The sequence below is a fragment of the Camelus bactrianus genome, chromosome 15 (assembly GCF_048773025.1).
Source record: "Camelus bactrianus isolate YW-2024 breed Bactrian camel chromosome 15, ASM4877302v1, whole genome shotgun sequence".
Lineage (NCBI taxonomy): Eukaryota > Metazoa > Chordata > Mammalia > Artiodactyla > Camelidae > Camelus > Camelus bactrianus.
The window spans coordinates 49,979,742-50,005,602 of NC_133553.1; the positions used below are offsets into that span (position 1 = coordinate 49,979,742).

The 25,861-nt window shown below is 33.4% G+C and overlaps 1 protein-coding gene across 17 annotated transcripts in view; it reads right to left on the minus strand.

Moving 5' to 3' along the window:
* The window catches only part of NRXN1 (neurexin 1), a 1,021,265-nt gene that overhangs the window by 917,362 nt on the left and 78,042 nt on the right, over nt 1–25,861 (minus strand). For 9 of the 17 annotated variants that reach the window (XM_074341128.1, XM_074341127.1, XM_074341129.1 and 6 more), the window contains exons 3-4: nt 6,470–6,487; nt 3,228–3,257 (exon numbers count right to left, since the gene is read on the minus strand). The exons of 5 other annotated variants lie outside the window; for them this stretch is intronic. In XM_074341128.1, the coding sequence (XP_074197229.1) occupies nt 3,228–3,257; nt 6,470–6,487 (48 nt within the window). The remainder of the gene's footprint in view (nt 1–3,227; nt 3,258–6,469; nt 6,488–25,861) is intronic. 3 more of the 17 variants (XM_074341120.1, XM_074341131.1, XM_074341118.1) reach the window with 2 other exon arrangements.

Sequence of the window (25,861 nt, forward strand, 5' to 3'; positions counted from 1 at the left end):
ATTTAGAAAATACTTAAGAATCCATATAGAAGAAATCAAAATGATAGCAATAATGTTCTTGAACCTAGTTTTGCTTCTGGATTCAAAAAAGAAAGACTTTAATCTACAAATGTTCATTCCAGAGCACCTGAATTCACTACTCTTAAAGAAAAAAGTGGTGTCAAGAAAAATGCTCCAGGATTACATTTTGATGGAAAGATTTGAGAAGCATGAATCTACAATGCAAATCAGTTATTTTAGAGTGGATAGGTTTATCGCATATTTTGTGCACAACTAGGATTTAACCTGATAAAGGGAGCTACATTGCAGTTTCTGGATATTTTTTGGCTCCTCCAACAGGTGGCACAAGGCAAGGATCCCTTCCTAAGGGACACTGATTCATGTTATCTTTATCTTTTCTGAAAGCTGACACTGATCACACTTTTCACCACTCTCACAGCACTTCCATTCCCGTCATTTAAACTAACCTATCCACATGTTTTCATGCCATATTACATTGACAATCTTTCAATCTGGATGACATCATAGTCAAGATTGTATTTTTTGCTCTAGAATGCAGATTTGTTGAATTAATTTGCAATTAATAAAGACATATAAATCACATTTCTCATTTATATATATATATATAATTAACCAACATGTAAAGGTGATCACTCTGACTTGCAAAATACTCAAGTCCATCTTAAAGTCTTCTTTACCCATTTAACATCAAAAGACATCTTGGTTCCGTTAACAGAAGAAGAATGTGAAGGAAAAACCAACTTCCTGTCCTGTGTAGTTTCGTGCAGATTGAAGAATAAAATTTGATGAAAACCGGTGAAGTAAAAATATGTTTGACACACATGCCAACAGAAAACATTTAAGACTGACATAATAAAACTGAATAAAGTTAAGTGACACAACATTAATTACAGCAAAATAAATTATCAGCTAAGTATAAACATGGATTATTCCATATGTAGAGCTAAATGGTTATATTCTTAGAATATTATTTTTCAGTTACTTTTTACAACATAATGAATATATGTGAAAAATACATTTAGAAAGTTTGTGTACACACATGCATTCATACAAATACACATATACAAACACATATACATTAACTTCACTCAGCCAGTAAAATAAAATACAAATACAATGCCCTCTACGCCATCCTGAGTCCTACACTAAGGAGCGTGGTGGAAAACGCCCACCGAAGAAAGGGAAATTGCCCTCAAAAAAAGTTTAGAAAGCATCCCAACTGGTGCACAAAATCTATAAAAGAATTGATACGTACTGTCATCTGCATAGTTGCTAAAAAGGCTTAAAATAAGATTAAATTGTATTATTGGAAATGGTTGACCAAAACACAAACTGCAATAGCATATGTTCTCCTTTTATTGGCTCAAATTATCCAAACAACATTTGTTTCTAAAGCTCTATTTCACACATTTAAAACTTTGATATAATTTCTTACTTATTGCTCCGCTCATGTTCAGGTGCTTTTTCAAGCAGAAAAGTTTCCCTGCTAGACGACACAAATGTAAAGGCGCAGAAGTGTGAGCTTTGGTCCCAATTCGCCAGAGTAATGTTCAGAGCAAAAGAAAGATTCAGAGAATTCAAGGGGACACATTCCTGTGTTTAAAATAACCAAAACACAAAAACCAAAATAAAACAAAACTAGAGACCAAGGGCACGTTCACTAGTACATAGCTAAAAATGGTTAATTTAAAGGCTATGATGCATGTTTACCACAGCTGCATATCATCTACTTCCTTTTAATGAAAACACTAAACGCAATGTGGATGGTTCTAAATGGCAAACTAAGCATGCTTTTAAATTTGGCACCAACACGTCAAAGAGTACACATGCCTGACTCAGAAATGTATACCTGTTTGATAACGTTCTTAAGACAAAGTTAGTACGCACAAAAGAAAGAACAGAGTTGTCTTGCTCCTCCGTCTTTCACCGCACCGCACTGCCTTTTCAGATTATCATGGAGTCAATGTGTATATATGACATCTAGCAGACCACAAGCTGATAAGCCCACAGCGGTACCATTTCAATGCTGCACATGCTTAAACTTACATCCCAAGGCGGAATGGCTGGGGCAGGTGTGCTCCAGAGTTAAATGTTTGAAGATGATATATCTATGGTGGCTACACTCTTCATTTAACTACCATTAAACGATACTGCAAAAGCTGACACTGTATCTTGTAACTAATTTCTAAACACACTAATTATATAAGCAGCTAAGACAAGGAAAGGAATCACTCTAAAGAGCAAGAAAAAAAGGAGGGAAACATTTTGATGGATTTTTCTTACCTTAAATTCATAAAATATTCATTAACACTCATACCTACCTCCCAGCGCCCATTACTAATGCCAAAAAGTCTAAATATATTTGCATAACTTAGACACACTGTAATTCATATAGATGATATTAAGAAGAAATAAAATAATGTAATACCTTTACTTTTACCTATGGAGTTGATGAAATGGTTCCATGAAGAAAGGGTTTCCATACAAAAAGAATAAAGAGGAGAGAAACAACAATAAGAATTATGAATATATGTAAATGCACTATTCTTTGAAAATTAAACAAGACAAGAAAGTATAAATAAGGGTTTGAAAACAAATGGAGGTACCATCAGTACACGTTAAGAAATCTGCCTTTTTTAGGGCAATACATGCAAAGAAATTGGAAAGCCCATGCTCACTTTAAAAGATTACACAGAAAGAAGATACACAATGGCTATGGGTAGAAAAAGTATTGATTTTGTAGAACACTATATTCTGCATTCAAGAAGCCAGAAGCCAAAGATGTCTGCATGTTCCCAAACTGCCATGCATGAGTGAAAAATGGAGTCTTTTTGGTGCAATAGGTTAAACTGAATATCTTCTTTCAAATAATAACTTCTGATAGTTCTCGGTTTTTCTTTAGTATAACTACGCTTATGCTGATAAATATATGGAAGCTTTCAATCACAAGTTCTTATGTCTCATTTATTTGTAAATATTATAGTGCATAGAATGAAGGAAAATAAAAGTCAAAAGAGCAAACCAATAACAAACCAACAAATAAAGGGAGAAAAACACATGAAAAAAAAATGTGAACAAAAGTTACGTATTTAATTTGCAGCCAGATTATTTGCAAGCATTTGCCCATCCTTTGCTGTGATGGTTTGAAAGCAGCTACAGAACAAGGAAACACTGAAAGCGGAGTGGAAAAGGAACAGAGCCCATACCTTGGTCGCCCATCATCAGGTGCGCCAGACCTTGAAGGGAAACAAGAGCACAGTCAGCAATAAACAAGGGAGCATGGAAAGGCAGGGTTGTCACAGTGACAAAAATGTTCAGTGACAGACATCTTGTTTCCTATGAGACATGCCTGTATCACAGAGGCAAATCAAAAAGCATTCTTTCAACTCCTGATCAGAATGCTTTCGGGCAAAGAGCTACAGAACTGCAATTTAAACACTTGCACATGTTGCACTGTGTATTTCTTCTATGTATCAGTTGGAACAATCAAGAGCATAAGAGCATGACTTAAAATTCAACCAATCCCTTAAATATTGCATCTGCCCTTCATGCCCTTTGATGAGACTGTTTTGAACACTGCCCCAACAGGGCTTGCCATTCTTGGGTGATGAAATTATATTTTAAAAACCCAAAGGAATACCTGAAACATGGGCTGGGTCTGATCTTTTTCCCCTCATCAAAAAATGAGAAGTTTCATAGTTAAATGAAAAAAAATCCTCAGTCACACTGAAATGATAATGCAGAAATGTCTCCTCGTCTGACACATGTAGCAAATGACTGTTTTTCAAATACAAAAAAAATCATCAGACATGCAATTGTAAAGTTAGAATCTACTACAGAGTAATGTTTTTAATAAACAATGGATCACCTTTGAATAAGCTTAAGTAATTTTCCATAAATAACAATATTATTTAGCACTTTACTTAAACATTACTTAAATACTAAACTATGAGTTAATGAGTATATTTAAGATATAATTTCATCAAATAAGTTTTCTGAAAGAATACTGAATTCCCTTTGTTTACTTATATTATTTTTTAACTTTTGCTTCACAATTAATTTCAGGTTAAAAGATCACTCCTTTTCTAAATACTGCCAATGTCCTTTAAAAAAATTCTTTCACTATCCAAGAAGATATGTTTTATTAAAAGGCATTAATTCCTAGTTCTTTACTCTAAATTCAGAAATAAAACTACTCATCAATCCCTGTATATTTCAAAAAATATGGGAAAATGTTAGAGCAATATAGTATATGTATAATTTTATTAAAATTTATATTTCATTTCCCAGTGTTATTTCAAATATATTTGAGACTTTGAGCTACATAACACTGTGTATTACTTGCATCAGTATTGAAACAATCTGTATTATTACCTTAAAAATTAAAGGGGTATTTAAACATTCCTGTAGGATAGATACAATTATAAATTATCATACATTCACAATATTAAAGTTATTTAATATAGTAGTTTAATGTTTCTGTTATCTAGCTTCTTTTTGTATTTTCTAGGCAATTTTACCCCCCCCCAAATCACACAATCAGATTAAAAAGTTCATGATCTGTTGGTGATTCATGATATTTTATATGCTTAGGAATAGTGGCTTATCTGTCCAGTTTATATAATTTTTCATTTAATTTCACTTTTAAAACTACTATACATATTTCCTAATAACAGTTTATAACTTTTCTGTAGACTAAATCAGGGAAATATCTCTGTATGGATATAACTTTTAGACCCCTCTAGTGGTTTTTAATAACACCTAACGACGGAAATTTTAAAATCTCAAAGCTTTCACATTGTCCATGCTAGACTTACTGCCAAAGTGGAGTTATCAATAGGGAGGTTAAAAATTATGATTGAATAAACTTTATTACAATAGTTTATGAGCCTATCCTGTGAAAATCTTGTCAAAATTTTTCATGGAATGAGTGTGTGTGAGGAGAGAGGCATCCATGCTTATTAAGCTGATTTAAAAGCCCTTTAAAATGCAACTGGCTTTAAAGAGAAAAGAACAGAAACATGCAACATTTTACAGGATGGTTAAGGAAATGCAAAAGAAGGAAAAAAAAAAAGATACTTTCTTTAAAAACCTTTTGATCCCAAGTAACATGCACAATATAAATGAGACTGATTTTGAAAGATGTCAGTCAGACTTTCAGTGTAATATCTTTATCAAGTACACACTCACATGCGATTAAAATTATAGTACAGAAAGACAGAAGCAACACTTGGAAAAATAGTCACTGATGATTTCTTTTAAAGTTTAAATCTATTTTATTTACTTAAATAATGAAATAGAAATGTTCGGCAACTAAGCAATGGTATTGTCCATGAAAGAATTGCAAATAATATGTTGAAACCTGCTACTAATCAACTTTGTATTACCATGAACTGTTCTTTGAGATATCAAATCTTATAAATTTAATGGATATTCATCTGTAACATTGGATGGGGACTTTTTCTAAGGAATTCATCATTCTGTAGAAGTGAACATCATGAATGGTTGTATTTCAAAATATTGTAGCAAAATAAAATAGGCTAAACACTTTCTACTAACGTACAGATATTAGTAAACTGTTTATGCAAGAACTGTTAATGCTGTGATTATGTAAGTTGATAGGACATCATCTTCCCTTTTACAATGCTTGGCTCTTCCTAGTTATTTTTCTGTTTTTATCCTTTATGTATTTATTTGGCAGCAAATGGACTAATGCGTTTAATTTCTTTGAAGGTAAGAATATTGAAATATGTTTTAGTTTGTCAGATTCTACAGGAAAAAATGCATAACTTTCTCAAAATTCCTTCATAGAGATAATTTTAGAAAACCTTGAACAAATATCATAGCTTTATTTAACAGACACAGACTATTACAAATATACTTACCAATAATCACGCTGGAGTGTTGTATGCTTTCATTTCCACTGGTCAATGGCTTATTTTTTAATCTAAATTTATGCCTCTTACTTATAGTTAGTACTTTATTTTGTATTCTTTTTATAAATCGAATCATTTGACACTAAACCGATGGGCTAGAGATGATGTAATACTACTAAACATTTCCAAAAGAAATTATTTTGATCAAGAAAAAAAATGGAGAAAGAATCATGCAGTATGTTCTGAGACTGCAAAGAAATACTTTCTCATTTATAATAAGAGAAGCAGGATTGTGTCATTTTTCCATGCAGAGCACTGAAATAAGTATTTAAAGGTTCATATGGGATGTTGAAGTCCATCAAGGGTTGGCGTTCAGACTGAAGGAGTTTCATATACTTGGGGCTGATGGAGCTGAGAGTGTGTGTGTTCTATATGAAAAATGATGCACAATCCAGAAATCAACAAACACTCAGAAAGAAGTTCAACTTACCGTCTACATTCAAGAAGTACTCTATTAATACTAAGAAATAAAAGGCAAATGAGAGTTGGAAAATAAAGTAGAAAGTACCCACCTTCCACATTGTTGTCTTCTGAAAGCACATGACAAGGAGGGAGAGAAAAGGAAAAACATTCATTAAGCAGCATGCAGACTGGACCTTGCCTTTGCATGTCTTTTTCATGCAAGGCACCAAACACATCATGCAAGTGCTCCATCGCTCCCATTCAAAAGGGAAAACACAATCACGGGAAGCAGGTTCCCTCCCAATGGCAGCATTTAAAGAATATGAGACAAAATTTCAGTAATACTGCTGTGTCCTGAGCAGAGAGTTTTAAAAAGCCTTTCACTAGCCTGTGTAAAGTAAACATTACTCTTAGATGTTGCTGGCATGGTTTTCCTAGGCAATTATTTTTAAAGCTCTTTTTTAATATAACAATTCTAAAAGATTCTATTTCTAAATTCTGATTTGGACTTAACTGTATGAAATAAAGAGCCATGAAATTTCACTTAAAGATATTCCAGTTCTACCAAATATGTAATCCATTTACTATCATGGCCTTTAAATATTTCTAATACTTCAATTTCTTTTCTTAAAGAAACATAACATAAATTATGCACCTAGTATCTATAATTTACTTAGTTTGCTTACAAGTATGTTCATATTTTATAGCAACTTATTAAAATGCTAACTTTTAAAAAATGTTAAGTAGAAAAAGTAATAGAAACATAACATAAATTATGCACCTAGTATCTATAATTTACTTAGTTTGCTTACAAGTATGTTCATATTTTATAGCAACTTATTAAAATGCTAACTTTTAAAAAATGTTAAGTAGAAAAAGTAATTATTACAAGAGAAGTCCATTTAGGAAAGTTTATTCATTATGCAAAGTTTACCATGATTATTTCACTTTGTATTTCTGTTTAGGGTGTGAACATGAAGGTAGTAAAGATAATAATAATATTGGGTGAACTGTCCCTTATATTTCTATATAGCTATGTAAAATTTACATATTTTCATATATTTACTTAAGTATATTTACATATGTGTATATACAAACAGACACATATATACAATCAGAATTTATATGTCTTTCCTACACATAATCAATGTAAGTGTATGGAATTTAAAATATTATTAGTACCCATTAGGCAACTCAAGTACTATCTGAGACAAACGGCTTGGCGTCTAAGTAAGAAATGGAAGGAAAAGCTGTTTCATGGGACGAGGGTGAGAGCAAAGTTTCAGTACTTATCAAGGTGTTTTCAACAGTAAAGTATACCCATGTTGATAGTTCTTGTCTCATTCTTATATTTTATTTAATTAGCTGTACTTTTTAAAGTGGTCATTTGATCAAAAGTGCCTAAAGAACAAAAACACAATATAGAAAACAGAGAAAAACACTTAAATGCACCACTTCATCAGGTTCAACAAATAACTTCAATGGTTAAAGTTATTAATGAATTAAAAATCACCAATTTTGCTTAAAATATAGTAGGTGGAAACTGAAATATCAACACAGGTACTCTTACTGACGTGGCCTTAATATATAATAGAACACTGGTAGTGGTAAATGTGGACAATAACATTTACAGAAAATACTTGATTTGCCAGAGTTGATTTTTAAAGAAATAAAAAATGGTTAAAATACTTGGTATGTGATATTCACTTCCTGTTTGATTTAGGTTTCTAATTTGCCAAATAGGGAATCAGAGAGAGAATTAGTTACTTTTCGATGGTAACTTGGACATGACATGGACACAAACACTACAGTTTCGTTTTATTGCTTTATATTGGAAATTATACAAAGATATAGGTTATTTTAATGTTTAGGATACACTTTGGTTTTGTAATGATATCCTCTGAAATTCTATTTCCCATTTATGATGCTCGTTTTAAATAAGATTATTAAATATGTAGAGCAAAACAACAAAACCAGGGAATTTCAAGGAGATCACTTGGCAAATATGGTTTTGAGCAGCACAGTCCCAGAAAGGGGTTTTGGTAAAGTGCTGCATGAACGTTTAACAGGGGAAGAAAATATGAAAAACAAATCAACAAGATAAAGAAGGCCCAAGCTTGACACTAATTTTACAATTGTGCTTAGTGGGCTATAAGGGTGTGCTAATAAAAAGCAAGGTCACGGACACAGTCCCCTGAAAGTGAGCTCTCTCTTCATTGTTAACTAAGGCATAGAGCTGCAGGGGATATCACTGATCCTGCCCAGGCATCCAGCACTTTTCTGAGTTCTTATTCATACAGAGAACCAGCTTAACTAATGGAAGTCCTTATATGCAAATCCAAGTCATGCCCAAAGTGTAATCAAATCCCAACTTGACCATGTTCAGAAAAATGGTCTTCTTCAGAAGACTTAGGTTTATTTCTAAAGTAATAGAGTAAAAGGAAGGGTAATATATTAACTTCTATTAAAAAAAAAGAAGAAGAAAAAGAAGAAAACTGGCATAGAGCAGATGTTCCTTGAGTTTCCATATATTTTAAGATTCAGTCATTAGATAAAAACCTTCTTTTTACTTGTTTCATTCTATTCTACCCCTTTGATACATATTTGTTGGCTTTAGTTGATTTAAAATCAGTTAACCTAAACATTATCTCTACATTACTTCAGAATTTGGAAGTAGTTACAAATGGCGGTAGCTCTAGCAATTATAAATATTCTCCACGTACTTTCCCTTTTTTCTTTCCTTTCTACTTGGTGTTTGGACTAAACATAGAATATCGAGTTTAAGAACAGTTTCTCTCATCAAATCAACTTTTGCTTTCTCTTTGCAATCAAATACTACTTTGGTTTTGAGCAGCAACAGAGAGAGGTGCTGAAATTGGCATGCCACAGTGTAAAGATAAACAGTCTATTCTGCTTTAGTGTAAGGTAGAAAGCAGTCCATCCAGCCTTACCTGCAGACATTGTCAAGTTAGGAAAAGCTCTTGGTTTGCAGAAAACCCTGGCTTCTTAATTCTGCTGACCTAATCCTACTGTGTACATGGAGTGAGTCTCTTAGTAATCAACTTTATGATGATGATCATGCCACCTATAAAGATCACCCTTTTTTTTTTCTTTTGATCTTAAAAAATAATGAATAAAAACCAAGGAAAAGACACTTTAAATTTCATTTTACTTTCAGAAAAGACAAGCCTCCCTCGCAGAGATGGAATTCAATCACTAGAATATTGGTTATGTTATGAATGATGGTCATGTGCTGACACGAGGGAAGCTGCGGATTGCTAAACTGTATGTTTTAAAATTACTTCAAAAGAGCATCCCGACAATTTCTTTTTTCCTTTGGCCCCCAGCTTATAGGAATGCAAGAATGGTAATTTTAATTTGTCACGACAATGTTCTTTGCACATAATCTTAATTACCTATCTCTAGGAAAAGAGAAATGAATAAAGAAAAAATGTTCTCGTTTCCATGTAAAGAAAATCAGAAGTTTAATCATGACCAGTGAATTAAGTTTGGAATAAAATACCACAATAATTCCTTTTTGTATAATCAGTGTTTAAGTTTACAAATATAAAAGACTGCATCTAAATGTACATGCAGTAGTCAACTCATAGGCTATGTTTTACATTAAGAATTGGCCAAAAGAAGGCTGCCACCACTTGGGCTTTTCTTTCCTCCTTCGGCTTCTTTCCTTCTCTGCTAGTTGCCTCTGTAACTGTCTCCCTTCATTTTCTTTGGCTGCTCCTCTCCATCAAAACTGCTCCTACCGCAGGCAACTTCCCACCCATGCCCTCCAAGGTGAGTGAGGTACATAGTAAGTAAAACTGGTGGCTGGTGCTACGCAACAGAAGAAGGAATGCAGACTACGACTTTATTTCCTTACATACCTGGGGCTTGCTACTGTCCACCCCCGCCTTTCTTGCCCCTCACATTTCTTTGAAAGATTTTACCCTTCATTTGGGGAGCCAAGTGCCAGTAGCGTCTGGTTCCCATGGTAGCAAAGGAGGGAGCTTTGTTTTATTATATTTTTCTTTTGGTGCTAGCAGTGAAAGCTTTTAGAAAACCTCAGTAGTCTGGGAATGCTTCAAGGACTGGGAAATGGAGGAAAATCACTGATTCTGTGGGTCTGTGCAGCAGTCAGCTGGAAGAAGAGAAAAGCTAACCAGAACCAAGAGGAGGTGTAAACAGTAAACTAAGCAAAAAGGTCTATTATGGAGGCTTAAGGAAGGAAAGAAACAGCCTGGGCAGGAATCTGGCTAGTTTCAAATGCTTTTTAACAGGCAGACTCAGAAACTTGTAAATTCACCTAAATGACACTCCTACCCAGCCTCCTGGGATCCTAGTCCTTGAGCAAGAGGGGAGCCAATTTTTTTTCTCTCTTTTCACTGTTCAGGAGTGAAAAGAAGGATATCTCTAAACCAACTTGAAGCAGCAAACATGTTCCTGGTATCACACTTGGAACTGTAAAACGATTTTGCCTAGGAACATTACAGGCGATACCTGACCATACTTTGGGTACAATACAATGATTCAAGTATACCATGGAATTAATGAGTCCTTTGCTAAGTGGTCTGAGAAGTTTACCTTGCCTTACAGTGTTGTTTCCATAGGGAATGTGATATGAGTTTCAACCTGTTTATGCCAAGAACTTTTGAAATAGTACTTTCATAAATTGGAGATTGCCTATGTTTCTGCTTCATCCAGGTGCCAATTTTGTTACAAAAAGGTTTGTGGTATTCAATTCACAATGTTTCATCTGGTTAATGGAGGAAGAAAGGAAGGATGGAAAAAAAGGAAGAAAGAAAGAAGGAAACCTAATTATGTGGCACATACTTCTGCTTGTTCAATGGTCCTAATGGAATTCAATAGTTCTTAGTCAACATATTAAAATACATATTGAATAGTTCACATGAACTATATTGTATACAATTTCAAGTTCTCTCTTCATGAGAGACTATTACAAGGATTTTATCTTGCTTTTATAGCCTCAATTCTTACCTACATCTGAACTTTGAAAGTTAACACTTCTATATTCATATCAATAGCTGGACATAGGGAAGGATCACTGCATTTAACAGTGACCATAAACAGAGCATGGTCTACACTGTGTGTGCTCATTTGTATTGTTTTATTGCTTACTGAGAAATGAACATTTCCTGATATGGAACTGACAGATAAGTGAGCAGGGTGTTACTGTGCACTTTCCCATCCATGCTGAATCATTGCTACATTACTCTCCAAGGAAGGCTGGTTCTGAGGGGTAATGCTTCCTAAGAGTCTAAAGTCACCACATTTTTTTTTTCTGGAAATCTTTGCCTTTAATGAGATGATTAAGGTGTTATATTATTCTTATATTTCTCAACTTAGTTTTCCATGAAATTCAATGATTTTTTTGTCTTTTATTTTATTTTTTTTAACATTTTTTATTGATTTATAATCATTTTACAATGTTGTGTCAAATTCCAGTGTTCAGCACAATTTTTCAGTCATTCATGGACATATACACACTCATTGTTGCATTTTTTTCTCTGTGAGTTATCATAACATTTTGTGTATATTTCCCTGTGATATACAGTGTAATCTTGTTTATCTATTCTACAATTTTGAAATCCCAGTCTATCCCTTCCCACCCTCCACCCCCCTGGTAACCACAAGTCTGTATTCTGTCTGTGAGTCTATTTCTGTTCTGTATTTACGCTTTGTTTTTGTTTGTTTGTTTGTTTTTGTTTTTGTTTTTTAGATTCCACATATGAGCGATCTCATATGGTATTTTTCTTTCTCTTTCTGGCTTGCTTCACTTAGAATGACATTCTCCAGGAGCATCCATGTTTTAAGAAGTAGAGTAGGAAAGCTCTTGGAAAAATAAATTTAAACACACCCCTACCTACCTCCCCAACATATCACCCCTTCGAATGGTTTTGTGGATATGCCAGTACTCAGGTATAACTTTCCTTATGAGCAAATGAATGAGAAACATCCTGTGGCTTGTGTGGTACAAGCAGAGAATACTCCACAATGTGTCCTAGGTTCCCCATCATTAAGATAGAGAGTAGGTGAAGTCTCCTGAAGGACACCAATGGCCCTTCATTTGAGACATCTAACACATGCTACATGTAGACAGTTTTTTCACAAGTCATTTCATTAGAGAGAAGTTTCAAATAAACTTTCAAATACTTCTGACTTTACTCATCTATACTTAGGTTCTAAGACAAATCTAATTTCTCTGAGAGGAAAAAAAACATATTTTGTCATTAAATTAAGGAGACATTGCACAAAAATATAACTAAGTCAACCATACTGTAAAAACAAGTCCTAAATTTAGAGCTTAACAAATGAGATTTGTATATACTGAATAGAAGAAAACGGTCCATACGATATAAACTGACCTGACAATTATACATATATTCTTGTATTTAGGAAAAATGTAATTTTATTTCAAAATAACAGGAATATTTCATGTTATCTTTAGTCCACTAGGGGCTTTGCACATGTAACAAATAGTCTGAAATGAAAAATGCAATAAATATTAAAAAGGATCTTTCAGTTCTTCAGAGCTTTTAGTTTTTCATTTTCTTTATTGTTTAAAAGTCAAATTATTTGCATGTTTTATAATTTGTGGTTAATTTAATTTTAAACTTTTATAGAAGTCACTGAAAATAATTTTAAGGGGGAAGTAACTGGTTTTTTTTTCCCCCTAAATAAACTAGATAGTATGTTAAAATTTTCCAGGAATCTCTCAGAGTTGAATAAAATGCTACCTACAACAAACCAAATATCTAGTAATCTTTTCAAATGTAGGACATTTCAACAGGGGGAAGACTGTTATGAAGAATTCTCCTGTTTCTTCAAATACTGAGAGCACTTAGTCCAATAGCACCTGAGGTTGAAACATAAAATTATTGTTTTCAGATCAAAATTGGTCAAATATCAGTAATTTAATATGGTTGAATCTAATATCTGTAAGTTGGTGGTTTTTCTACAAAATGTGATATTATTCCCTGCCTCCTAAATATAATGCAGAAATATTATGTTAAACCAAAACATTATTGCACTCTTCAAATCAATCACTTGAAAACAGAAGACAATCAGAATGAATATGATTTTCATAAAATATTTTATAAGATGATATGAAGAGCTCAAGTAACTTGTCCCAAATGTTCAAGAGAAATAAGAATGAAATGTAATATACTAATTTATTGGGCAGCCTTACCACTTTAAGTGTACTTTTATAAACATTATCTTGTATAATCTTTATATTATCTCATTGTGGTTGGGTGAGTTGCCTAAGATATCCTAACAGAAGTAGAAGATTCCAAGAGTGTTTGAGGCTCCCTGTCCAAGTTTGTGTAGATTTCAAAAATTGTTTTAAAAAGAAAATAAACATGAAGAATTTGAACAACACAGGGTGATGCTGAAGTGTTCAGTAAGGCTGTGCTATGTTCCTGGAACTACTATCAAAATGCACCTATTACTGTTACCTTTTTTAAAGGTAATACAATAAAGAAGTATGAAGACTGTTTTTTTGATTTCTTTGAGCTTGTTGCAAGAAGGCAGAAATATTTAAGAGAAAATATTTCTTTCTTAATTGCATTTATTTGTTAATTCTATGACATCAACAAAAAAATGTAATACTATTTAATTTCCTTTATTGAAGAAAAAAACTGACTTAATACTCTTCTTCCCTGTACTATTAGAGTGAATTAATTACTAGAAAAAAACCACATTTATGAAATATTTGCCCTACTTTAGTGGCAATAAGCAGGCCCAGGTTAGTAAATGTGTTTACTCATGGGCATCCTAACTGCTAGAAATAAAAGGGAGAATTATTCCATAAATTACTTGTTGCCTTTAAAATTTAAAGGAAGTATTTATTTCATTCGCAGCACATAAAATTTTGCTTCCCTTTAAAAACATCCGAAACAAAAGCCCACTTTCATTTCAAGTCAAATATTTTAGAGGGTTAGGCAATACAGTATGAATTTGTCACATAATGTGTATTTGCCTTTTCATTTTAGTTATGAAATGCAAATATGATTTTTAAAACTACAAAAAATACTTTCATTCTTTTTACATATATGCTGTATAGTAAATCTCTTGGGAACTGAGCTGCAAGTTCTAATCTTTTAAAATCTGAATCAACAGACAAGTAGAAAGAAAAACTAAATAAATTGTCCAAACTCCTATTTTCCTTTTAAAATAAAGTTTTATATTACAGGCTAAGAAGAAAATAGTTTGTTCACAGGTACAGTCAATCTTTGAAATTTGTTTATCTTTGTTTATCTTTGAAATTTTCATATATATAGACGTCTGTACTAGCATCTAGTACTTCAGTACACCCATATGAATGCAAGCTCATGTTGAAAAGGGACTCATAAGCTTGATTAATCTATCCTTTATCTCTTGATTTACTGATCCATAAAATCAAGTCACCACAAATAAAAGCTTTTAAGGTAGCCTTATAATTCCCCATCTTATCTTTTTTGAAATGGACATCCACAGCTTAAGAAAACATGCTGAAAGATAAAGAAAATTATCTTCTTTGGACTCTTGTTGAGCATATTTAAATGTTAATTCCATCATTCAAAAAGTTCATTTTCTTTTTTAAAATAACGTAATATGAATATGATCTAACATTATTTCTTGACATTTGTGTAAACTGCTTTGTGATTACTGAAATGCAGATCTTTTTTTTTGACCCAAACAACTTCCAAGATAAAGATCTAATTTTCAAAATAATCTCACCAAATTGTAATTCATAATATATTGCTTTAAAACATGTAGCAATAGAGAATGCTATTATGATCACTTCAATTCATAAGCTCCATCCTAAACATCAACACTTTTTTCAGCATTCTCCATTAGGTCATTTAATATTACTGTCACAGATTTTTATCTGCAAGTTCATGACAATGTTTTTTACATAATAGTTTCATAACAACAGCAGTTTTCAAATTAGTAAAAAGTACCCTCCATCCCATAATCTCATACAATGAATTCTCTTACATTATAAGTCAGACTTCCCTTCCTATAAAATACACCTCTTATTGAGTAATACACTATAGGAAAATAAACCAAAAGGGCAAATAAAAAGATCAACATTTTTGTAACACTGAAATATAGCAGAGATACAGATGTATAAAAGGATAACAGGGGCAGCTCAAACCGTAGCTAATTCTATAGAAGTCCAAGATCATAATAGGGGGCTATTATATGACAACAAACACAGCACTGAGTAAGCAAATAAAGACTATGAGCAGGAAGAACAGGAAAATAACCCTGAATATGGAAGCACTGATTGTGGTATAGTAAAAGGAAAAAAGTGGCAAAAGTATCTAGGAGATGAAATGATTGGCTAAAAAGTTTCACATAAAGAATGAAAAAGACGTACAATAAAAATTCATAGTAGATTTGCCAAGTCTATGTTCAGTATTTAAGAATGCAGGCCTGACATAAAATTAAACATTGTTCACTTTATTACAGAAAAGTGCCCTTTTTATGACTGGTTAGTGACATCCAATCTCCATTTTTACATAGTAATGAATATGAGTCAATGTAAGCTTGGAAACAAAAATACATTTATAGCCTCAGCATTTTCATGAATAGCATTTAATCTAGATATCCCAGTGAGCTATTGTCTGGTAAATAAAGTACTGAAAGGACAGATGATTCCCAAAGGGTACTGAGGTCATCTGACATCTAAGGCCAGGAGCCTTGCATTAGAATGGCTTGAAAGAGATTATACAACAGAACCAGATATGTATCTTATTTCAAAAGAAGAAAATACATGCTGCAAAACCAGAGTAGCATCCTGACTCAGAACTTGTTATGGACTGAATGTCCACGTCCCCCTAAAATTCATATGTTGAAACCCTACTTTTCAGTATGATGATATTAGGAGGTGCCTTTGGAAGGTAATTAGGGTTACATGAGGTCACGGGAGTGGAACCTTCATGAATGGGATTAGTGCCCTTGTAAGAGTCATGAGAGACCTTGCTTCCCCTCTCTGCTCTCTACCATGCGAAAATTCAACAAGAAGTCGGCAGCCTTCAACCTGAAAGAGGGCTCCCACCAGAACCTGACCCTGGTGGCACCCTGACCTTGGATTCCCAGCCTCCAGAACCGTGAGAAATAAACTTTTATTTTTTATAAGCCACCAAGTCTATGGTACTTTGTGACAGTAGCCTGAACTAAGACAGTACCATTTTAGATCTTGTATTACTAGGAAAAATTCACCTGTACAAAAACCAATAAAGATGACATAAAAACTTAATCAATTTCTGATACTACTGCAGTAACTGAAAAAGAAAAAAAACTAGTTGTGCAGTATGTACAATACGTGGAATGGCTAATACCTGCCAGCAAATGTAGCTCATGGCAGTACCTAGTAGCTTAGGAAATGCGTACCTTATAGCTATTGAAAGTAAATTATATTCAAAATGTGTAATGTTGCAAGTAATGTTTACAAAACACAATGGAAAGAGAGTACAAAGGCACTGCTTTTTGAACTACTGAATAGATGGCTTCATCCTTTTTTTGTTTGTTTTAGTTAATGTGCTTCTCTGAGAGTCATATGGAAACTATTCTGGATAGAGTTTGAGAGAATATACTTGATAATTTTAAATGGGCCTATTAATATAAGATAATTAAATCAAACACCTTAAAGTTTGTAAATATGTATGAAAATACTCATTGAGTGAGAGAAAAAAGTGATTTGAACAAATTGTCAGGGTCAATAAAGACACTGAATCTCTAAGAAGCTAGAAATCCTTGAAGAATCTAGGCATTTCCTGACAATATGCAGTACTTGAATGTTTTATCTCATTCTCCCTGAAGAAGGAATTGGAATGGAGAAGGAGCCTGGAGTTAGGCTCCTTCTAGGCTCTGTCACCACAAATCAGTTTTAGGAAGCTAGACACATTTTTTACACGTCTTTAATCTTCTCATTTGCTAGATGTTTAACTTGTTCCATAGAGAGGCTGTGGCTCATAGCAGTGCAAGGATGTAAAAACACTCATCCAATAATGGCAGATTGTGGAGTATTTTATGTATAGGTAACACCTGTTTAATGATGTTAGCCATGACATTATTATAATTAATGCTTCCTTATACAGACTGCAGGTTGCTTCAGAGCACTGCCTTTTCAATTCCCCTTCTTTTGTTCAGCATCTAGCATGGTGTGTACATATAGGAGTTGCTTAATAAAAGTGTTTCAGTGAGTAATTAATTTCCTCTCTTAATTTCCTTCCTGGTTTCTATCAAATTAGCAGTGTGGGATGAGGATGAGTACATTTGTTTTCACAGGCAGGATTTGTTCGCCACAATAAGCCAACTTTGGTTATTAAATTCTCACATCATAATTAAGGAACTTTAACAACTAGAAGAATTTTTATTTGGTCAAAGTAAATCGAAGGACTTTAGTATTAGTTTCTATTAAAATATTATTCTGAGGCAGTTCAAGATTCATTAACTGAGCATTTCCAAACAAATTCTCCATGGATTGCCATTTCTTAAGTAGATCTGACAATGATGATGATCAGCATCATGATGAAGAAGATGACAGTGATACAGCAGAATAGAACAACCGTCACTCAAGTCCACAAACCATTGTCAACTTATTTAATTATCATAATGATGTGAGCAAGATCACTGAAGAGGAAAGTAACCACTAAAATCTAATGTATTGCAAATAGTGTCTGTTTTCTTCACCAATTTATACACAGTTCTTAGCACAGTGCCTGGCAGACAGCAAACAACAAACGTGAGGAACTAAATGAGGATCAAATAACTAAACGGTAGAAATCAGGTCTTCTGACCCCAAATTCTATGCTCCTTCACATATGGAGGTTTAGAAAATTTCCAATTAATCACATCTACCTGAAAGGCTTATCAAGCACATCTGTAGGCAGCAAATTATTCTAAGTTAAAAGAAAAAAAAATGGAATGCAGGTAACTCCAGTAAAAAGTTTCTTATTATAGAGCTTCTTTAAAAAAAAAAATCTGTGAAATACGAGGTTTCCTGAATGTAACCTAACGTTTCATGATATCTCTATAATATTAGTAAAAACAAATATTTTAGTAAATTAAATGATTGTATTGAAATTGTAAGAATCAAATTTACTCTATAATTTAAATAAGTTTTATGATTTATTAATTTAGTGAGATGTGTCAAGCTCATATATTTGTATAAAGCAGGATGTGAATCTTCAATATGATTAGAGTAGTGACATTTTAAGATGACCTCAAATAAATTTTTATTTTTCTACAAATTTTGCACTGATAAACTTGAAAAATCAGAAAGGTATTTAAAGTGGCATTCTTTACATTTTGGACTAAACAATTAATTTTGGGTTTCACTTAAGTTGGTCATCATGGTACCTGATGTGTAATTATTAAACTAAAATGCTCCATCCAATTAAAACAATTCAAAATAACTACACATGACTTATGTATATGAGAAACATATAATTTGAAGTTTTCTTTAGTTACCTCTAAACACTACCTTTAAGGATGCTGATCTGGTAAATGTGGTAAACATCTTCCGGATCCAATAGGATGTATGTTGATTAGAATACTTTTCCTTACTGTAGTTAACTCAGGCAGCAGAAATAACTGAATCATCCATTGCGCAGAATCATACAGTAGTCGATTAAAGTTTAGGTGACATTCCTATGAAGATATTACTATACAAGGTCTAGCTTCAACTACAACACACTATGAAGTATAATTATTTCCTATTTGTTAGTTAATCCTATTTATGGTTCCTGAAATTCTGTCTGAATTTATCTTCTTAAAAACAACGAACTTAAAGTGCAATGGTATTTAGAAACTTAGAGTTTTAGAATTTCAAAACTGAAATGAGTATTGCCTTGTATAACAGGTGAAAAAAATCAAATCAAAGGCCTATTTTCATAACACGTGATAACACTTTGGTTAACTGGCCTCTGCGTCACAACTCTGAATATAACTCCAAAAGGAATGGTATCAATAACAATCAAAGTTGCTTAAAAAGATTTCATCTAGCACACCAGACCAAAGCTGCATGCTCCCTAACTAAAGGTAGTACTACAAACTGGGCTAAAATCTGTTTTCTTTTCACGTGAATTTTAAAGAAGAAACTGGAATTCTAATTTTCTTGCTGACAGATTCTTATACTGAAAGGCTTGAAAAAATAATCAGAAATAATCAATTAACTAACCCTCCCCCAAAAGGGCATATGAAACCACATATATCAGAAATTGCAAGTAAATTCAAAATTTGAGACATTTAAAATTTGTCTGCTTCACGTAACAATGGGGTTTACATATAATCTTACTTTCATTTTACAGATGAAATAGTCAGGCCCAGAGGGGCTACTAATACGTAAGACTAATACATAAGCTACTAATACACAAACAACCAGACATACTGTCCAAGACCATTTCTAGGCTTCTTTCTAGACCAGTCCTGTCCAACAGAACTTTCTATAAAAATGAAAATGTTCTATAAAACCTAGCACTGGATTATGATCCTAACCAAGACTAGCCTTCTCCATGTAACTTTTCCCATCAAGAAACATGTCCTAGGAAATATTCTATAGGCCTTGCAAAGATCTGAATGAGAAGCAATCATCTCAATAAAAATTTCTATCTGTGAAGAACTTCTGTGCAGAACTGGGAAAATAAAAGAAGTTTCATGATCTAGCCCAGATCAGCCTTCCACAAAAAAAGTAAAGAAAAACGCACTGTGAAATTACTCTCAGAAAATAATACATGTTGCAGAGATACTAAAAACATGTTAGAAAATAGTAAAGAAAAGGAAATAATTTCTTGCAGGTGTACTTTCTGATTTTTCCAGGGAACTCCTAAGGACAGTTACTTAGGAAGCAAATTTCATTTGTGGAGGACCTTGACATTTGATTTCTGACAAATGATGGAAGGGACTGGAGAGGAGACATTTAAGAACTAACTTCTATCTGATAAAATCAAAATTGGCTTTAGTATTCAAAATATGCAGAGTTTGATTGTTTTTGTTTAAATATAATTAAAATGAAACTTGTAGATCTTATTTCAGAATTGATTTTTCACATGGCTAAAACAGTGAGCAAGATAACCTAGTGCTATAAAACTGGGGGATGCGCCTTTAACTTGCCAGCTGTTATACACAAATAAAAGCACAACAAAAAAAAAATGGAAGAGCTGATCCCTTTTAAGCGCTGGTTCCAGACAGGATGGAAAATGGGCCTTGGCCTCTTGGCTGAGGCAGCAGGCACAGCAGCAGAAGTCCACAGCTAGGCTGAGAGATTAGGAATTCCAGTCCTAATGAGGACTCCATCACAAACTACTTTCTAATGGGACACTGGGCAGGTCATTTCACATTCTGAGCCTTAATTCCTTCATATTTAAAATGAAAAATAATGAAACCTGCCTCATAGGATTATTTTAAGAATAAATTAGTAAGACTCATACAAAATGTGAAACATGTAGCTGATAGGTAATGGACAACCAATTAATTATTTCCCTAATTCTATTAAATCATTCTGTAAGAGCAAATAGGGAAAAAATTTTTAATTAAATCTAACTTTAATCTTAACATATTTAAACAACTATTTTTTTTTACCCTATACTTCTATCTTGCAAAAGGAAGTTATATACAGAGTAACAGCAAGAATTTGAATGCCAACTGATTTCCAAAATGGTGCAGTATAATTAGGAAATTCATGAGTCAAATTCCTATTTTGCCTGCCATGTAAAGGCTAATCATTTGTTTGTTTTCTGTAAGAAGGGCTTGATTAAAGTCTCTTGCAGCAATAATTAAATAACCCTGTGCTTGAAGGATACAGGCTCAGCTGGCACTGCAGTGTTCTAGAACCCATAATTAATGCACAGGGGCATTTACACCATCAGTACAAATATAAGTTTCTTTTTTGGAATTACCTTGGTGTTTTCTGTCCACTACTACACATTTATAAACACAGTGTAATACAAACAGCATTGTAACATCTACATACAGCCTCTACTTCAGGTCAGGATCTAGATGAGGAGTTTGCAAACTTTTCTATAAAGGGCCAGATAGTGAATATTTTAAGATTTACAGGCCATATGATCTTTGTTGCAACTACTTCAGCTCTATCATGGCAGTGTCAAAGCAGTCACAAACAATACATACACAAATGTATATGGCTGTATTCCATTAAAAAAAAAACTTTATTAAAAAAAGTAAAACAGGTATTGAGCCAGATTTTAGCCCAATGGTCTATGTGACTACAGGTCATAGTTTGCCTAACCTTGAACCGTAGTCTGCTGACTACCCCTGACCTAGATCCTAATTCCCAGGTAGTACAATGTGCAGTACTATCTTAGAAAACCATTATTTACACAACAGGTAAGGGCAGGGGAGTATAAACCTGGTATGAAAACTTGACATGTTTCTGAACCTAAGTTATTTTGCCTCCTCAAATATAAGCTGGAAAAACTCTGACAAATTAAATTACTCCAAGTTTGCTGTAAAAATCAAGTGAGTCAAGATTTGAAAGCATTTTGAAAACAATATGCCACATATTTGCTTGTGAATATTATTGTTGTTGTCATTGCTATTATTAGTAGTAATTGCTACTCTTTTCAGCTCTATGTTTAAAGACCCCTGGAAATCACATCTACTCTGGGATATCCTCAGAGGATTCAAACTGCATACAACTCACTCAGAGCTGCTCGAGCAATCTAGAATTTGAGAAAGATCAGGCAGGCCTGGAAGCCTGTGGAACTGCCATCCTAAGGCTAGCACTTCCTAACGTCAGCCCCAAGATGCATTAGTCATGAGAGATGTTTTTCAAGAAGTCCTTCACCAGTACATTTGGAAACAATGCACATAACATTATAAACATGAGTATATGACTACACCATGAGCACAGTACTAAAGAACTCCTTGACAAATACGTTTGGAACACTTCTACCTCTCTTTCAGAGATTCACAGTGCATAATTACAAACTGAGGATGCTGAAATGTCCTGCAATAAATAAACTATATACCTCTGTTCAACACAGTATTTTCCTAATTTATTTGTGTAGAAAATCTTTGTTTTGAGGGTGAAGCCTATTAATAGTGTTCCCCAGAACACACACTGGAAAAATCTGTCATTTGGACTATGATACTCCTTTCGCCCCAGGTGTAGGGAAACTGCCACACAACTCTCACACTTGGCAGCATTAGAGCAGTGACACACATTTAGCTATTTACTTACATTTCACCAATGTGTCATTATACTGAGATTTTTACTTATAAACAATCAAACCAACCAACCAAATTTATAAGATATTATAACCAACCAATCAAATTTATAAGATATTATCAGTGTATTATCAATACACTTTAAGAAGGGAGATAGAAAATAAATTTCAAATGTCAAATATCTGTGATTTGAACTTTGAAAAATAACAACAAACACATCTACTGGAGATAATATAAAGTGGTAGAAACAAAGAACTTTGCACTTAAAGCACTGAAATCCATTAAAAACCAAATTAATTCTTGCTTTTCCTTAAAGTTGCTTAAACTATTCAGCAGGAAAAAAGGTTGAAAAAGAATTGCATAGTTCATCGATTTCCTATAAATGGCTTCCTAACTACAAGATTTCTTCTGAAGGCTTTTTTACATACTATTTAATCAAAAAAAGGCAGTCCTGTTCTCCTGGCAAACCCTTACTGGACAGTGATTATCTGAGTTATGGTGGGTCTTTAACTTCCCGGCTTCTTTCCTTTGCAACCAAAAATTTCTTCAATAACAGAGGTATACATTTTTGTCCAATGTCAATTTGGATACTAGATGTTTGGACTGACTTTTGGAATTAAACATATAAATTAATCAAAAGCAACCAATATTTAAAGAAAATATACAAGATACCTTATTTCTAGCATCTAGCACAGTCCCTCACATACAGTAGGCATTCAAAATATACATACTGAAAGAGTAAATAATGAGATGAATCAAAGACACTTGTCAACTACGTTAGCTTAAGTATACAATTACTTATCCATAATTTTTATTGAATAATTAGAAATATCTTCCCAAACTGAATACCCAATAATTCACAAAAACTGAAACAAGTAAAATGATAACCTGTTATAACAGTTACTTGTTTCAACATCACAACCACTGTTTGCCCATGCACAGAAATGGAGAACTAAGATACTTTATGCTAGACAAGCTGATAAACCCATCCACGCTGCAAAGACGCTAGGCAGAATAAATTTTTATTATAGTGCTTAGATTATACTGTGGAGTCTCTCCTAGTACTTTGAAGGATTAAAAACCATCAACACTAATCCAGCATCATAAAATTCTTTTACAGAGTAATAGAGCAATCTTCTGTCAGGTGCTCAGGACAAAGTATACATCCAAATGGAGCAACTGATATAAAACTTATGAAAGTTCATAATATCTACTTAACAGTGTACTTCCTAAATTTTTTTTCACATTAGTGAAAAGGAAAAACAAAACTTTTTTTCATCATTCTGAGTATCAATTCTTACAGGCTTGTGCAATCTGTAAAGTATTGGCTTCATTTATTCAGGTAGAAAAATGGTTCCTACCAGATCCCTTTGCCACTTACGAAACATTTGCTTATTTCAAAATAAGTTAAAAATCCATGCAATTACCAATTTTGTCTTAAAATATATTAATATTTCAAAACACACTTCTCAGACATGCTCATAATGCATATCGTATATAGATAACACATTCTGCTTCAGTGAAAATGTAAAAGCCTTTTGTCTCTAAGTGTACTGTAAAAGATTTCCTAAGGTGATTTTTGCTCTCTTTTATCTTTTAATGCATGCACCTCTTAACATTTTAGTATCGACAATTTTAAAAATCATCATATGACTGTTATCTATTCTGGAAGAATCAATAAAGCCTTCCATGGCAATTCAAAGAGATCCAAAACTTCACGTAATTAAATCAGATACTATTTTAAAATATTTATATGGACTAATTATTGATAATACTTACATACTTTTTTTAAGTGAAACAGCCAGGTGACAAATTAAACCATAAAAACACTCTTCAATCAAATTGTACATGGAACACAATTTCAGTCAAAAGTATTAAAAAATACGGTAAGTGCTCTTTCTTCAACTGTGGGCATAAAACCCAATAGATGACTAATCATTTTGTACAACTGCAGTAAATGCGATGTCAGGAAATAAAATAATGAGAATCAAAATTACAAATACTGATAGGCAGGTTAACACTTTCCAAATTATGTTCACTCCTTTGAGGTTCACTGGTTGCTCCGGACTTACTAAAATTTGTCTCACTGATTTAGTTCTCACCCGCATTGAGAAGAATTCTGATGTTGGAGGGAGCAACTGATACACACTGTCCCCCAGGCTTCTCATATAATAAGAATAATTAAGAGCTTTTTTTGAACCTCAGAGCAGCCACATGATAGACAGCTCTCTCTTTCAGGCAGTCCCTAATTGAGCCCAGTTATTTTTTCTCTGTGCTTTATAGTCAAGACACCAAACTGAATTATAGAAGTTGTGAAGCTCTATTTTTATTAGACCTCGCAGATAATTTACAATTAGGGACAACGAAAGAGATAACACTTCCCCCTGAAGAGTTCCCAGAACATTGAGTTTACTGAGTACATGCTTCCATGAATTCAAAATGGCTTATTCGCCAGTTTTAGATCTGTTCTTGGGGTTCACCAAGAAAACTTGGTGCAGAAACTGAGTACCAAGAAGCAGAAAACAAACACTAGATCTGTTCTATACACCCAAGGGAATAAATACACTTAACTAGTCCAGCATCTGTTAATAAGCAGACCTGTGCCTAGGACTGTGCTGGCAGAAGCTGAAGATGAAGAACCTGAAAACACACAACTCTTATCACTATCTTATCCAGTTTATTAAAATTACATAAATACATTTTATTACATATTCTCATTTCCAAAGTAAGGCATGGGGATCAAAAGAAAATCAAGGAAAAAAATCTACTATTCAAACACACAGTATTGAGCAGATATAGGGACTTGGTTAAATAAATGGGATGAAAGTGTGTTTGGTTTTAAATATGTCTGATTTAGTCACTTACCTTTCATTTCAATTCTGACGTTTCCAAGGGTCAGAAAATGACATCAAGAAATAGACTTGGCTGAACAGTTTACCCATACTCATACTGAAACACATCCTTTAAAAAATCATTAATATAGTCACACATTAAAAAACCGGGAAACATGAGGGATAAAGGCACAGTACTGATTTGATAATTCCACTGTCTCTAAAATAAAAAAGTCACTCTCTCCTTCTTCCCCGTGCTCCAGACATACTGCAGTGTTTTCCAATGTGAACATATTTCTGAGCTGATACATTAGGTATGGTTTCATTCCTACTCAGGCCTTCATTCTCCTAAGAGCTTCTCAATGTTTCTGAAAGGAAAGGATCTTCTGACATCTTGGAAAAATTGGGAGCGTGAAATAAGAACTAGGCTGGAGAGCTTCTACTTGCACTGCCAGCACTTGCCATGCACAA